Source organism: Mauremys mutica, chromosome 1, assembly GCF_020497125.1.
Source record: "Mauremys mutica isolate MM-2020 ecotype Southern chromosome 1, ASM2049712v1, whole genome shotgun sequence".
In the NCBI taxonomy this organism is placed as follows: domain Eukaryota; kingdom Metazoa; phylum Chordata; order Testudines; family Geoemydidae; genus Mauremys; species Mauremys mutica.
In genome coordinates, this window is record NC_059072.1 from 93,901,057 (window position 1) to 93,914,355 (window position 13,299).

At 51.3% G+C, this 13,299-nt stretch overlaps 1 protein-coding gene across 18 annotated transcripts in view; it reads right to left on the reverse strand.

The window, feature by feature from the left end:
* The window catches only part of MGAT3 (beta-1,4-mannosyl-glycoprotein 4-beta-N-acetylglucosaminyltransferase), a 68,685-nt gene that overhangs the window by 29,553 nt on the left and 25,833 nt on the right, over nt 1-13,299 (reverse strand). The window contains exons 1-2 of one of the 18 annotated variants that reach the window (XM_044984808.1): nt 9,230-9,414; nt 3,233-3,314 (exon numbers count right to left, since the gene is read on the reverse strand). The exons of 7 other annotated variants lie outside the window; for them this stretch is intronic. Coding sequence is in view for 2 of the 11 variants with exons in the window: in XM_044984836.1 (XP_044840771.1) it covers nt 9,230-9,267 (38 nt within the window). In the remaining 9 variants the exon portion in view is untranslated. Of the gene's footprint in view, nt 1-3,232; nt 3,315-7,381; nt 7,503-9,062; nt 9,192-9,229; nt 9,427-10,502; nt 12,291-13,299 lie in introns of those variants that run through there. 10 more of the 18 variants (XM_044984786.1, XM_044984891.1, XM_044984889.1 and 7 more) reach the window with 10 other exon arrangements.

Here is a 13,299-nt window from a genome sequence, read left to right on the forward strand (position 1 = left end):
TATGCCTCATTGATCAGTAGGGCAATTCTTGTTAGCACTGAGGACATTGAGCTGCTTGTGCATATTTTTCTTGGCTCACTGCTGTCTCGCTGTCCAAGGTTTCAGCTATTCTTGAAAGCAGGTCTTGGAAGGCTCTGAAGTCATCGATGGCCAGTGTTGGGGCCAAGACAATGGCCTCATCCAGAAAGGAGAAGGAGCCTGTAGGTGGGGAGGGGAATTTCTGGAGTCACCTCCACTCCCTCACAAGGGGGCTCATCTGATTCTGGTGTGGGGGGATACTAGCCATTGATGCCAATGGTAATATAAACCTCCCTCCTTTCCCTGGCACCTCCAATGGGGCTCCACTCTGAGATCTGTAGGAAGGTGAGCCCAGTAGGTCCAGTAAGTCCACAATGGTAAATTATACAGGTATTGGCTAGACTGTGGTTGGCCCATCCACTGCCAGTCACACATAGGGCCCAGTACAGGGCACCTCCAGACCTCTCCTTACGTACCACTCTGGTCTAACAGAGAGGGTTCCCTGCTTGCAGTTGGGAAGAAGGACTGGCTTGGAGATAGCGAGGAGAAGTTCATCTCCAGGAACAGGGGTACCAATAGTTGTGGGTTTGGTGATGATTCTGCCAGTGCCAGTGTTGGTTCTGGTGCCGACAAGAGGGGTGAAAGCAGCTCCTCAAAGTTGTATCTTGGTATGAGGGAGGGGTTAATGGTTGGCACTGGTACCAGGGCTGGTCTTAGTATCAACATTGGTGCTGGTCCTGTGGTCTCCCAAGTCTTTTTTGCAGCCAGTGCCTTGCTCCTGTCCTTTGGCTATGAGGATTTGGAGGACTTGCCTTTGGAGAATTGCTTCAGGTTCTCCTTGTGGGGTATGGACACTGCACACTCTGAACCGTGTTCACACACAGGGGGGGTCTGTCCCTCAGTGCTTGGAGAGGATAGTGCATGTTCCAGGTCTCCTTGCTCCAGAGTCAGGCCAATGCACTCAGCACAGAGGCTGTCAGTACCAATAGTACCAGGGTGATCACCACCCAGGATCCTGGCACCAGTACCAGCAGCATTTCTTCCTCCTGCTGGAACTAGAGGTATGGTGGCCATTTACTGGGGAACATGCTGTAAATAGCCTCCTCGACTCCAGTTTGGAGGATGTCTTTTCTAGGATCAGACACAATCTTCATGGATTATTCTGAGATGTCATTTAAGCCATATTTCTCACAGTTTTGGGGTGTGAGATGAGAAGGAGCAGCAGACAGAGCAATTACTGGGGTTATGTCCTTCTACCAGGCAGAACAGACATCTACCGTGCCCATCAATTCCAGGCATAAGACTGTCACACAATGGATGGCATTTAAACCTTGTGGGTTTAGAGTCCGCCATGCCAGTGACTAGTGTGAAGTGCCTTGACCCTGCTGCGGAGGGTGGGTGGGGGAGACATACAGGCGGTGGGGGGATAAGGGGGCTCCTCTGCTCCATCCTTTTTTTTTTTTTTTTTTGGTGGAACATCCAAGGAAAAGTAGTGAATAACTTAATAATGAGAAATTGATGAGCGATTTCTTCAGAAAAAGGTTACGTTTGAAGCTCAAGGAACAGTAGCAGGTTGGACAGTCCAGGTTGCATCTCATTGCCACGGGCGCTAAGAGGTAATTGAGGGAGGGTTGCAGCTACTATGACCTTTAGGCCCTCACATGGGAGCAAGAGTAGGCATAGGGCTCCCAATGGACACTGCCATTCAAAACAACTCCGCTCTCATGCACAGGAGGCACAGTATGGAATCCATACTGACACATACTTGAAGCAGCAGTTCAGATACCAGGGTGATGGGCATAGAATGGAAACCTAGACAGAGAGAAGCAGGATTGTCTCCAGCTGCCATGGTTTTTTGGAGGAGCTGTCAGTTGCTTTTTTCATCTATGAGATAAAGGATCTCTAAGGAGGGAGATAATAAACCTCTATGGCTTTGGCTACACTTGCATTTCAAAGCGCTGCCGCGGCAGCGCTGCCGCGGCAGCGCTTTGAAGCGCTAAGTGTAATCAAAGCACCAGCGCTGGGAGAAAATTCTCCCAGCGCTGTCCGTACTCCACTTCCCTGTGGGGAATAACGGACAGCGCTGGGAGCGCGGCTCCCAGCGCTGGGGCTTTGACTACACTGGCACTTTGTAGCGCCGCAATTTGCAGCGCTGCAGAGGGTGTGTTTTCACACCCTGCTGCAGCGCTGCAAATTTGTAAGTGTAGCCAAGCCCTAAGACAATTCAAATACATACATACCTACATACAATCAAGAGAGGCCAGGAAATAAAAAGGAATACTGGTGGGATTAGAGCAGCCAAGGAAAGGAGAGGCTGGGCCTCCATCCCCAGTCCCTGTCCATCACTGCCCCACTTGAGACTTGGCAGCATGCTCACTTTCCCACAGTAGCCAATCTATTACTGCTTGGAATAAATTTCCCAGCTGCCTCCTCCTCCTTTCTCTCTCTCTCTCTCTCAGTCCTCAGGGGTCCTGTTTGGCAGCCTACAGATCCCCCTCCTCTGCTGTGAATATCTAGCAATCAGCCAATCTGATGCAAAAAGCATTACCCCCCTATTCACGGGAAAGAGAGAAACCTGACTCCATGCTGAGACATTTCCTCTAGGGTTCTGTCAGTCTCTCTCTCAAGCCCCCCTCTGCCCCTCTCTCTTTCTTTTTTCAGAAGCTACCTCCAGCACAGGGAGTGCTATTCCTTCCAAAAAGGGTTGTGTGTGTTCATGGGAATTTTACTTGGACCAAGAACAGGCCTTATTTATTTTTCCTTTCTTCCTTTGTTCTCCATTTCCCCTTTCAGGGTTTAAGCAAAACCCTGACAATGTAATCCCAGCCCCACTATTATGTAATTTCACTTATTACTTTTGGAAAGAAATACAGTAGGAAGAGCTCCTTGGTATCTTATCTTGAAATGTCCCAGGCTGGCACTAGAATAACAAATGAAGGCTAGGTCAGAGAGTGTCATGGGCTCTGCAGATCTAGTCTAGCTCTGGTTTACAGGCATTTCTTATTGACAAGGCCCCTGCTTACCAAGCCTTTGGGTTGCAGTGCCACACCCCTAGAAATAAGGTCCATATTGAGCAGATCTCCAGTAGCTGATCCACACTGGTGATAGGCATATGATATCCTGAAAAGGGGCAGTTTTCCAGTATAAGGAGTGCCCCATAAGCACTCCTCCAAATAAGCAGGATCCTGTTTTTTAGTTAGTGAAACCCACTCACCTCTACCAAGTTGACTGGTCCCAAAATCCAGACTGGAGAGGAATTCGTGCAATTGGTGTTACAACATCATGCTCCTTTTCTCCTAAAACCAAACCCGCATGTCACTAGCACCAGTGCTCCTGGAGAGGTGAGGGACATCCTGCTAAACTCTAAAGTCTGCTGTGCCAATGCGGGGTGAGAGACCAGCTTGAGGCCCCAGGACAATGCAACCGGAGTAAAGTTGCCCCTTTGCCCCACCCAAAAGCTCTTTCAGGGGAACTGGGAGCTTTAGAAACTATCTCTTCCTGAGCCAAGCATCAAAAGCCCGCTCAGTCTCCATACAGGGCTGGGCTTCGTTTCTCTTCTCCCTAAGCCTTGCTCCGGAAAACCCCTTGCTCCCCAAGGGATTTGTATCATGGACTTTCCCTGCATGGGATGAAACTCACTCTAGTCCATAATTCTGAATTTCTATACTGAGTCCTGGACCAGTGTGAAGAGGAAGGAAAAAGAGAGGCACTGCCAGACCAAAGGACCAGCAGAGTTTGTGTGATCTCTCACAAATCACCAAAGCTACAAACTAACCCAACGCAGCTGAAGAACATAGAGGCCAGCTTTCATCCTCAGTACTACATGTGTAGCTAGCCCTGATGGACTGGAGCTATCGGACCTTTACAATTCTATATTTCTGATGACCGGCTTGGTTCCTCCTTCTCCCCCCCGTCAGCTTTTAAATGCTACAAACAAGTTCATCTCTAACTCCAGCCATTTGTGAGATCTCAGCTACCGAAGACCTGGCAGAAATGAAGTGGAGGAAGAAGAAAACCAAACCCAGGAGGGTAATGAAGTGTGTGTGCGCACGCGAGTTTGTACGACTGCTGAATAACAACTGCTTGACATCCTTGGAAACTGAAGTCCCCTCTCGGTAGAGCACAAGCAGTGCAATCTCCATTCACATTGTCTAGCTCAGGGGCGGGCAAACTTTTTGGCCTGAGGGCCGCATCGGGTTTCGGAAATTGTATGGTGGGCCGGTTAGGGGAGGAGGGCGTGGCCCGGCCCTCACCTTCTATCCACCCCCCCTCCTTCTGGCCCCCTGATGGCCCCCCTGAACTCCTGGCGCATCTAAACCCCCCTCTTCCCTGATGGCCCCCCCAGGACCCCTGCCCAATCCAACCACCCCTTCTCCCTGTCCCCTGACTGCCCCCTGCCACCCCATCCAACCCCTCCTATCATTCCTGACTGCCCCCATTCAGGGGCAGCTCTAGACATTTCGCCGCCCCAAGCACGGCGGCATGCTGCAGGGGGTGCTCTGCTGGTCGCCGGTCCCGCGGCTCCACCGAAGCCGGGGGACCGGCGGACCCTCCGCAGGCATGCCGCTGAAGGCTACCTGCCTGCCGCCTTCCCGGTGACCAGCAGAGCGCCCCCCGCGGCATGCCGCCCCAAGCACGCGCTTGGCGTGCTGGGGCCTGGAGCCGCTCCTGCCCCATTCAACCCATTCCTCACCCTCTGACCACCCCGCCCCCTATCCACAGCCCCGCCCCCTGACCACCACCCTGAACTCTCCTGCCCTCTATCCAACCCCCCTACTTGCCCCCTTACCATGCTGCTTGGCGCACCGGTGGCTGGCGGCGCTACAGCCGCGCCACCAGGCTGGAGCCAACCACGCACTGCACAGCACAGAGCACCAGGTCAGGCCGGGCTCTGCAGCTGTGCTGCTCCAGGAGCTTGCTGCCCGGCCATCCAGAGCATTACACCATCGGCATAGTGAGCTGAGGCTTTAGGGGAGGGGGAACAGTGGGGGAGAGGCCAGGGGCTAGCCTCCCAGGCCAGGAGCTCAGGGGCCAGGCAGGAGGGTCCTGCGGGCTGGATGTGACCCACAGGCCGTAGTTTGCCCACCTCTGGCCTAGCTAGTGTGCCTTGTCCTATACTGGGGTGGCCACCTGCAGGGGTAAGAAGGTAATTCTGCTGCCATGGCCCATGAGTGGGTCCCCCGCCAAGTAGCTGAAATGGTGATATTTGTGATGTGGGCTCCTGTTCACTGGGAACATGACTGATATGTCCCCAAGTCATTTCATACTGGCCACTGAGCAACCCTGAACTTTCAGACGCTACCTGTGTGGTTTGCTGTGTTGGTCCCAGAATATTAGAGACACAAAGTGAGTGAGGTCCAGTAAAAGATATTATGTGTCACCAACTTAGGCCTGGTCTACACTGGGGGGGGGGGGGGGGGGGGTGTCGAACTAAGGTACGCAACTTCAGCTACGCGAATAGCGTAGCTAAAGTCGAACTACCTTAGTTCGAACTACTTACCCGTCCTCACGGCGTGGGATCGAAGTCCGCGGCTCCCCCGTCGACTCCACCACCGCCGTTCGCGGTGGTGGAGTTCCGGAGTTGACGGGAGTGGGTTCGGAGTTCGATATATCGCGTCTAGATGAGACGCGATATATCGAACTCCGAGAAGTCGATTGCTACCCGCCGATCCGGTGGGTAGTATGGACGTACCCTTAGATTCTATGAGAGAGAGAGAGAGAGAGAGAGAGACATGAATCTAAAGTCTGCTGTATCATGAAGGTAAACTGCCTAGGGAGGTTGTGGAACCTCCATCATTGTCTAACTTGCTCTTAAAAATCTCCAAACACCTGTCAGGGATGGTCTAGATAATACTTAGTCCTGCCACGAGTGCAGGGAACTGGACTAGAAGATCTCTGAAGGTCCTTTCCAGTCCTACGATTTTATGAACTGCCAAGGCAGGAAACACTCTGGTGGGCCAACAACTGCTTTCAGGATGGTGAACTTATTCATACCCTGGCCTTGGACTAGCAATCAGAATTTTTAAGATGGTCACTCTTGCTTCCCCCCACAATTGGACCCCAAATCTGGCCTAGGGCAACCTCCCTCTGCTAAGGGTAAGAAGGAATTTAGTCTCTCTATATCCTATCCCAAGCTTCATCCTGCTCTGCTATTACATACACACTGCTCCAACAATGGGGCCTCCCACCCCATCCCTTGTCCCCAGAATGCTTTGCAGCACAGCATGCCTGAGCTAGGATAGGAGTCCTGGATGTGCTCTGCTGGAGAGTTCTTTCAATGTTTTTGCTGTTGCAGTGACAGACAGGAATACATGCACAGTCAGAGAAAAAAGCCACGCGCTTCCTCATCATTGAGCGATAATTTCCTGTGCTGGATAGAAGCTATGTCCAGCACTTACAGGAAACTAGAAGACCGTTCCACAGCACAACTGCACTACCAATTATTCAGAAGGCTGTTAAATTATGCAAAAGCAATCCCATCATTCCCCGGGCCATGCTGAATGCAGGTGCGGTCACTCATAGCTCCAGAAACTGCTGTTAGACAAGGATTCAAGACCACACTTCTGCGTATGGATAGTATGTAGCTGAGCATGCACAGACAAATCTGCAGTCATGCATGCAGCAAATAACAAGAGGATGGCAGAGGTGGCAAGCTTCTTCCCATCCCCAAAATGCTCAGAGAATCTCAATATTAATGCCTGGGGTTTAGGGAGCAGATAGCGTCTCCTTGGAGCCAGGTGTGATGGCATCTCTTTTCCTTATCTGCAAACCTGCACTAAGCAGTAGGAGAGTTAGCAGGAAGTCCCAGTTTGTTTGGCCCTGGCGCAGGGAGGAGGCAATTGGAACATGAAGGGGTCAGCTGGGCATATTCAGACTGGAGGCAATGGAGTAGGGACCCAGAAGGAAATGGGGAGGCAGAGCAGCATGCAGAGAGAGAGAGAGACTGGGGAGGACTGTCTGAAGGCAGGAGGTGTGTCTTCTACTCCCCTCCCCGTAGCAAATCCCCACCTTACACAAATGCATACATCCTGGGGAAACGGTCTCTCAAGCAATAGGGTCATTAAATAACCAAGCATGATCCATAATGTTCTCTTCAAGGCACACAGGTATCAAGGCATATCCTAAAAGGGAAGGATTAGATGCCTGACACCCTCAATGTTTTCATTCTTTCCCACTGTGAGCTCCTTGAGAGCAGGATCTGGGTCTCCTCTTACTCTATGCAGCACCAAGCATGCTGTCATTACCACAAATACTATGCTCAGCCTCCCTCCAAAGAACTGCCCTTCCTGGAACCCAAACTCCCAGAGGATCCAAGATTTCTCCACCCCAAAATACTCAGTCTCTATGAACTACTTCCTCTCACCTGCTGCCCAGCTGGATGCCTCACTGTTGGTGGTGGTGGGAGAGAAACAAAAAGCACTGCCCTAACCCTCTCTTCTGCCTCTGAACTATGCAGCATACCTTCGGCTCCTCTCTCAAAGGGACCAGCATCCAAAGAAGGGTCTCCTTTTCATTCTTCTCTCTCAGGCCTGCTGTCTCTCATTTGCAGCTCAATTCCAATATCTTTAATGCCACAACAAGATATCAGAATGTGGCTAGAGTCAGCACAAGGTTTCACAGAAGCAAGAGGGTTTCTGAAGCATGTCTAATTTGCATCTGTGCAGCTCAAGTTTTCTTGCTGAGGTTTACAAAACTGGCATTATGAAAAGAAAGTCTAATGAAAGTTACACCGCAGCCCCAAATACATTCAGGGTTCTGATTCCAACCCTAGTCCTGGCCTAGCCTGTAGGGATTTACATACTTAGAAAGTATAGCACTGATGGGGAAGCCAATATGGGGGAACAGATCTGGTGACAGGTGAGGGCAGGCCATAGGGAGGGGAGGTGTATGGAATCTTGATCTGGCAAAACAGTTCAGAATCAACACAGCAGCAAATATCCTCTGGGCCACTGATGAAACCATTCATGAGGAAGCAATCAGGACCAGTGAGTTTTATTCCTCAGTCTGCTACCAACACTATGTGTGAGAGACTTTAGGCAAGTCACTAACTCTTTGTGCCTCAGTTTCCTCTGTTGTAAAATAGGGATAACAAAACTGTCTCACAGGACTTATTTACCTTAATTAATCAGAGGCAGGTGAGTATCTTAGTTATTGAGGCTAAATTAGTTAATGCGTGTACAGCCCTTTGAGATCATGAGGTGAAACTGGCCCTAGAAGTGCAAAGTATTGTGATGATTATTACAAAGGACACCTGGGTGCTTCCCCAATCACCTTTCCCTCCCGGACAGTCACTCCTCTCCACCCCCAACCAAAGCTAGTATGACAAGCGCTGTCCTTCCAGGCTAGGGGTGGGGGCTGCTGTAGAAAGAAGTAAGGTGCTCAGATACCACAGTGATGGGTATCACAGAAGATCCTATATAGACAGATACAGGGTGGAGTACCCCTTAGTCCAGAGCCAGCCAAGTAAGAAAGCAACTGGTTAATTGGGCTCCCCATGCTGCTGATCACAGAAGGTGAGTGTCTTTGTGTGCAGAGTCAGCTCCCTCAACATGAAGGCCTGCATCAGTGGCTGATCCCACCCTGGGGTGGGGTGGCTGTTTAGTACATTACCCAGATAAAACAAACCCCTCTCCACCCTCAGGTAAACTGATTCTCCTCATGCTGATTTCCTCTGCCTGCCCAAGGCTATATACTTCAATGGGGAGACATCAAAGGAAAAGCCAGGACTAGAGTGCTGTGCCTCCTGGGGGGGGGGGACTCAATTGGGCAAGTGTCTGGGCAAAATTGTCCCCTTTGCTTCAGGGTGGTAGGGGTGGGGGTTTCAGACAAAGAGGCACCTGTTGCTCTCAGGAAAGGCTTGTGGGAAACAAAGGGTTAGCACTGCAAAGTGGTATCAGGGAGTCTGATTAAATCTGTAGAGTAAAGGTCTGGCTTCCCGAGAGCTGTGGCCAGTCCAATGGGTGGGGGTGGGGGTGGGGGTGGGGGTCAGAATCCAGTTCTATTTTCTCAGGAGTGTATCACTACACCACAATTCAAACACAAACCCATCTCCTTCTGCCATAGGGAGGGAGCCCATCACAGCTCTGTTGACCACTGCTCTTCTGGTCCTGGGCCTCTACACACTCTGCCAATGCACCACAGTCCTGGCCTGCAACACCTTCTCCTACAGGCACTCTCATGCCGCTCTCTGTCAATGCGCCACAACCCTAACCTGGAACGCTGCCCATGAGTCCAGTGCAACCCCTCCATGCTGTTCTGTCAGGGTTCCTCAGCACTGCCTGCTGGTCCCATCTGTGGGGGACTCCTTTCCCACCCCACGCTGAATAGTTCTGTCAGTACCACCAGCCTCCAAAGTGAATGCTGGATGGAAAACATTTATCACACACCTGCATAGCTAGCTGCATTGAACACACCCCCTCCCCCATATTCCCTGACTTCAGATTAACCCTCTCATTGCTAAATGCACCCTGCTGAGCCCCCAACCATTTGGAGACTGCACCCTATCAGCAGGATGAATAGCGCCAGGGATGAGCTGAGGGGCTCACCTATCCCCCTCCCTCCCCCCCCACATGCAGTGACCTCAGGAAGCTTGAAATGTAGACAGGCCCTTTGAGGCACCTGGACTGATTCAGAGAAATTACCCAGGTTCCTGGGCCAGTTGGTAATTCACTATCTTCCCCTCCCCTTCCTGCCCTGGAGTTAATGTCAGCTGTACCAGTCTTCTTCAGCACTACCTCCTCCTCCTCCTCCTCCAGCCACATCCCTTTCTGATTGGGTCACTGATTCCAACAAAGTACAAAGGGCTCATTTCAGAACAAACAACCCCATCTCCAATCTAACCAGCCTTGGTGAATGCTGGCACGAGCTCCCTTGCCCTGCCCACCACCACCACACTCCCCTTCTCCTTCCCTCCCTCTGCTCTGATGGGGGAAGGGGGGGAGAAGACAGACATCATTTGAGGAGGGGAGGAAGGAAGGTGCATTTATCTTAAAGCTGCTATTCTCAGAATAGCAAGAAATCCAGGCACAGGGTGCGGAGAAGCCTACCCCGATGCAGAGTTTATTGCCTGGCTAACAAATTAATGCAGGAGTGGGGGAGAGAGAAAGAGAGAGTTGCGTGTACCAGTGTGTGCTTCACACACTGCTTATGCACAACTACACTTTTATACACAATTGTGAACACGTGCTGTATGCTCAGCCACACGGAGACACCACGTGGGCTTGCAGACTTAAACCATACATACCCATACCCTGAACATGAAAACACACAGTAAATGCATGCATTATTGGACACTCTCAGTCTTTTCCCAGACATACCTGCCCCAGGCACACAATACACACCCAGACATGCACAAAGGCACAATGCATGCACCCACTACACAAATAGGCACAAGTGCTCACAAAGACACAATTCCACACACATACAATGAACACAAACCTCACATGTACACTGTCTGCACAAGTGACCAGTCCAGTCACACTCACCCATGCACACCTGGCTAGTGATAGGTATCCACTGACTCTGCAGCCACAGGGAAGATTCAGTTCCACAGGGATCTTCAGCAGAAGTGCTACAAAGTTGGTGTAGTTTTCACAGTCCTGTGCAGGGCACAAGGGCCTCTATTTCAAAACTCCTGGCGGACCCCGAATGACTGTGGGCCTGCCCTGAACATACGCACACCCCGCTCCCCAGTTTAGACCAACTCTTCTTGATTGCATTGCTCAGAAAGTCACTTCATACAGCACAGGGAACTACTTCTTCTTCCAACCTTACTGACATTTGCTGCGAGGAAGAGGCCGTGGCTCAGCTTTGAAACTGCAGTCAAAATGGCTCAAAGTGCTCCGGACACCAGACTTGGGCAGGCTTCAAGAGCATCATGGACCAAAGGCACTGTGTGTCTCCAGACGCACCAGAGGCATCAGCTAGGTCACCACATTAGGATCCAGCCTTCAGGCATTCGCCTGCCCCCTCCCCCTGCCCCAGGTCAGGATCTCTCATCTCTATTGGTGATGGGCATTCTGTCTCCAGCAGGGTCTCTTGTACATCCAAAGAATTAACACCCAGCTATGCAGGTACAGCAGAGCATCCTTGCAGGAGGGAATCTCACACCTGCAGCTGATTTCCTGTCACTACTGCAAAACCATCTCAGGGTGGAGAGGCAGGACCAAAGATTGGAGCAGGAACTCTGTGATGCCCAGCTGTTAGACTCAAGGTTTCATTCCCTGTCTGTTGTTTATAAGGACAGGGATTACTTCAGTGCCTAAAGGATGTTTGTAAGGATGTAAAGGAGGGGAAAATCAGGGGATCCCCAGAAACAGACCCAGAGGACTGCTTTTGTTCAATCCTGGTTTAAAAACATGTCCCCACACTCACTATTTTCTGTTTCAGGAGTGGGGACTCCGGAGGTGTGCTCTTGAGTGAGGTTTCCATTGGCTTGAGCTCCCCTCACAGGATGTGGGTCTTAGCTGTCTTGAGCTCTGATTTTGGGTCCTAGGTTGCCTTGAGCTCTGTTCTTAGAAGCTGGTAGTGACTCAGGCTCCATCCACAGGGAATTACAAGTGATTTTTCTTGAGGGATGAGAGAGGTGTTCAGAGTTGACTCAAGCACCAGTTTTGAGGGAGGGACCCAGATAACACGAACTCTTGTGGGGGGGGGGAGCGGGGGGAGAGTGGAAGTTCCAGCTAAGGTGACTTCAGCTCCATTCCTGAGGATGGGGGTTTGTGATGACTCAAGCTCTGCAGTCCAGGGTGGGAGTCTGTGATGACTGGAGATCTGCTCACAGGACTGGGCGGTTCCTGATGATTCAAGCGGTGCTCCTAGCAGCAGTAGTGGTGGGTGTTTGGGGTGATCTGAATTCACGCTCTGGTGGTGGGGTTTGCTGGTGACTGGAGTGCCATTCTCTGAAGGGGAGTCTCAGTGACCAAAGCTTTGTCCTTTTTGGGGTCAGTTTTCCTAATGACCCAAGCTCCGCTCCCAAGGGTGAGATCCTGGTAACCTGAGTTCTGCTCTGGTAGATGTGGAAGGACTTTCTGGTGACCCAAGTTCTGCTCTCGAGCATTGTCACCAGAAACCCCTTGATAAAAACACAGGCTGACAGAGCTCAGTACTGTCTCCATCCCTCCTGCTTTGCCTCTCTTTCTGTCTCTCTCTCATCTCTGTGAGCTGTCTCAGCAGGTCTGCAGCTGCAGCACACACTCTGTCCCCCATCACCTTTGTCAAGCTTGTGTGGAGAAACAGATCTCGCGATGGCAAAATTGCACGCACATACACTGCTTTAGAACAAATATAGAGATATTTATAGCTAACAAATCCCCAGGCATTACCAGCAGCCCTATAGAATTGGGGAGGGACTCAGAGCCCACGTCCCTTTGTGCTCAGCTCTTGATGGGGGATTATATCAATCTGACATGGGGACTGAGGGGAGATGTTTGATTATCTATTTTTTTTATATTCCTTCCCATCCCTCCCGCATATACTCCTTTTCCTCCCTATAGCATGCTGCAGGGCTGGCACACATGCACAGTCAGTACCCTCCTGGCACAGAGAGCACGGGCAGCAGATGGGCCTTCTGCTGCAGTGCCTAGGCTGCAGGCTCCCCTCCTCACTTGGTGTGGCTGTGTTTTGTGGGGGTGGCAGAGAGATGGCTAAGGGAGTTGTGACATATTTTTCTGTCTCCCCAGCACTGACACTTTTTTGCGTGGGATGCTGGGCTTAGCAGGTGTTTGAAGGGGAAGCATCTCTCTCACTGGCAGCCTATATAAGACATTATCACTGTACATTTCTGCAGACACAGGTTGCTTTGCTTCTATGGATGCTGGCGGGGGGGGGGCGGGGGCTGCAATTTCCTCCTTCCCCTTGCAGAAGCTACAGCTGTTCTTGGGGTAGGGGCTGTAGGACACACACATAAAGGGAAAGAAAATGAAAGACTAAAAGCAGAGCAAGAGGGATTGTAAAGCCCTCACCTCCACCCCGGGATAGGTAGTGAGGAGGGAGCAGGGATGCTGGAACTAGGAGCTTTGGACACTTTGGACCGAGACTAGGCCAGTTGTAACCTCCCAGCCCCCATGTGAACAAACAACTTCCCAGCCCCTTTCCCCCTGCTCTAAATTGCTAATTTTTCAAGATCAGCCCTTTAAACTTCCCCCCACCTCCTGCCAACACATACACACAAAGGGGGGGGGGGAAGGGGCAGATTGGGGGTGGGAGCGGGGAGAGGAGAGGTCAGGAGGAGAGAGAGAGGGTGACAGGGAAAGGGTGAAAGAAGGGGTGAGAGGAGAGGGA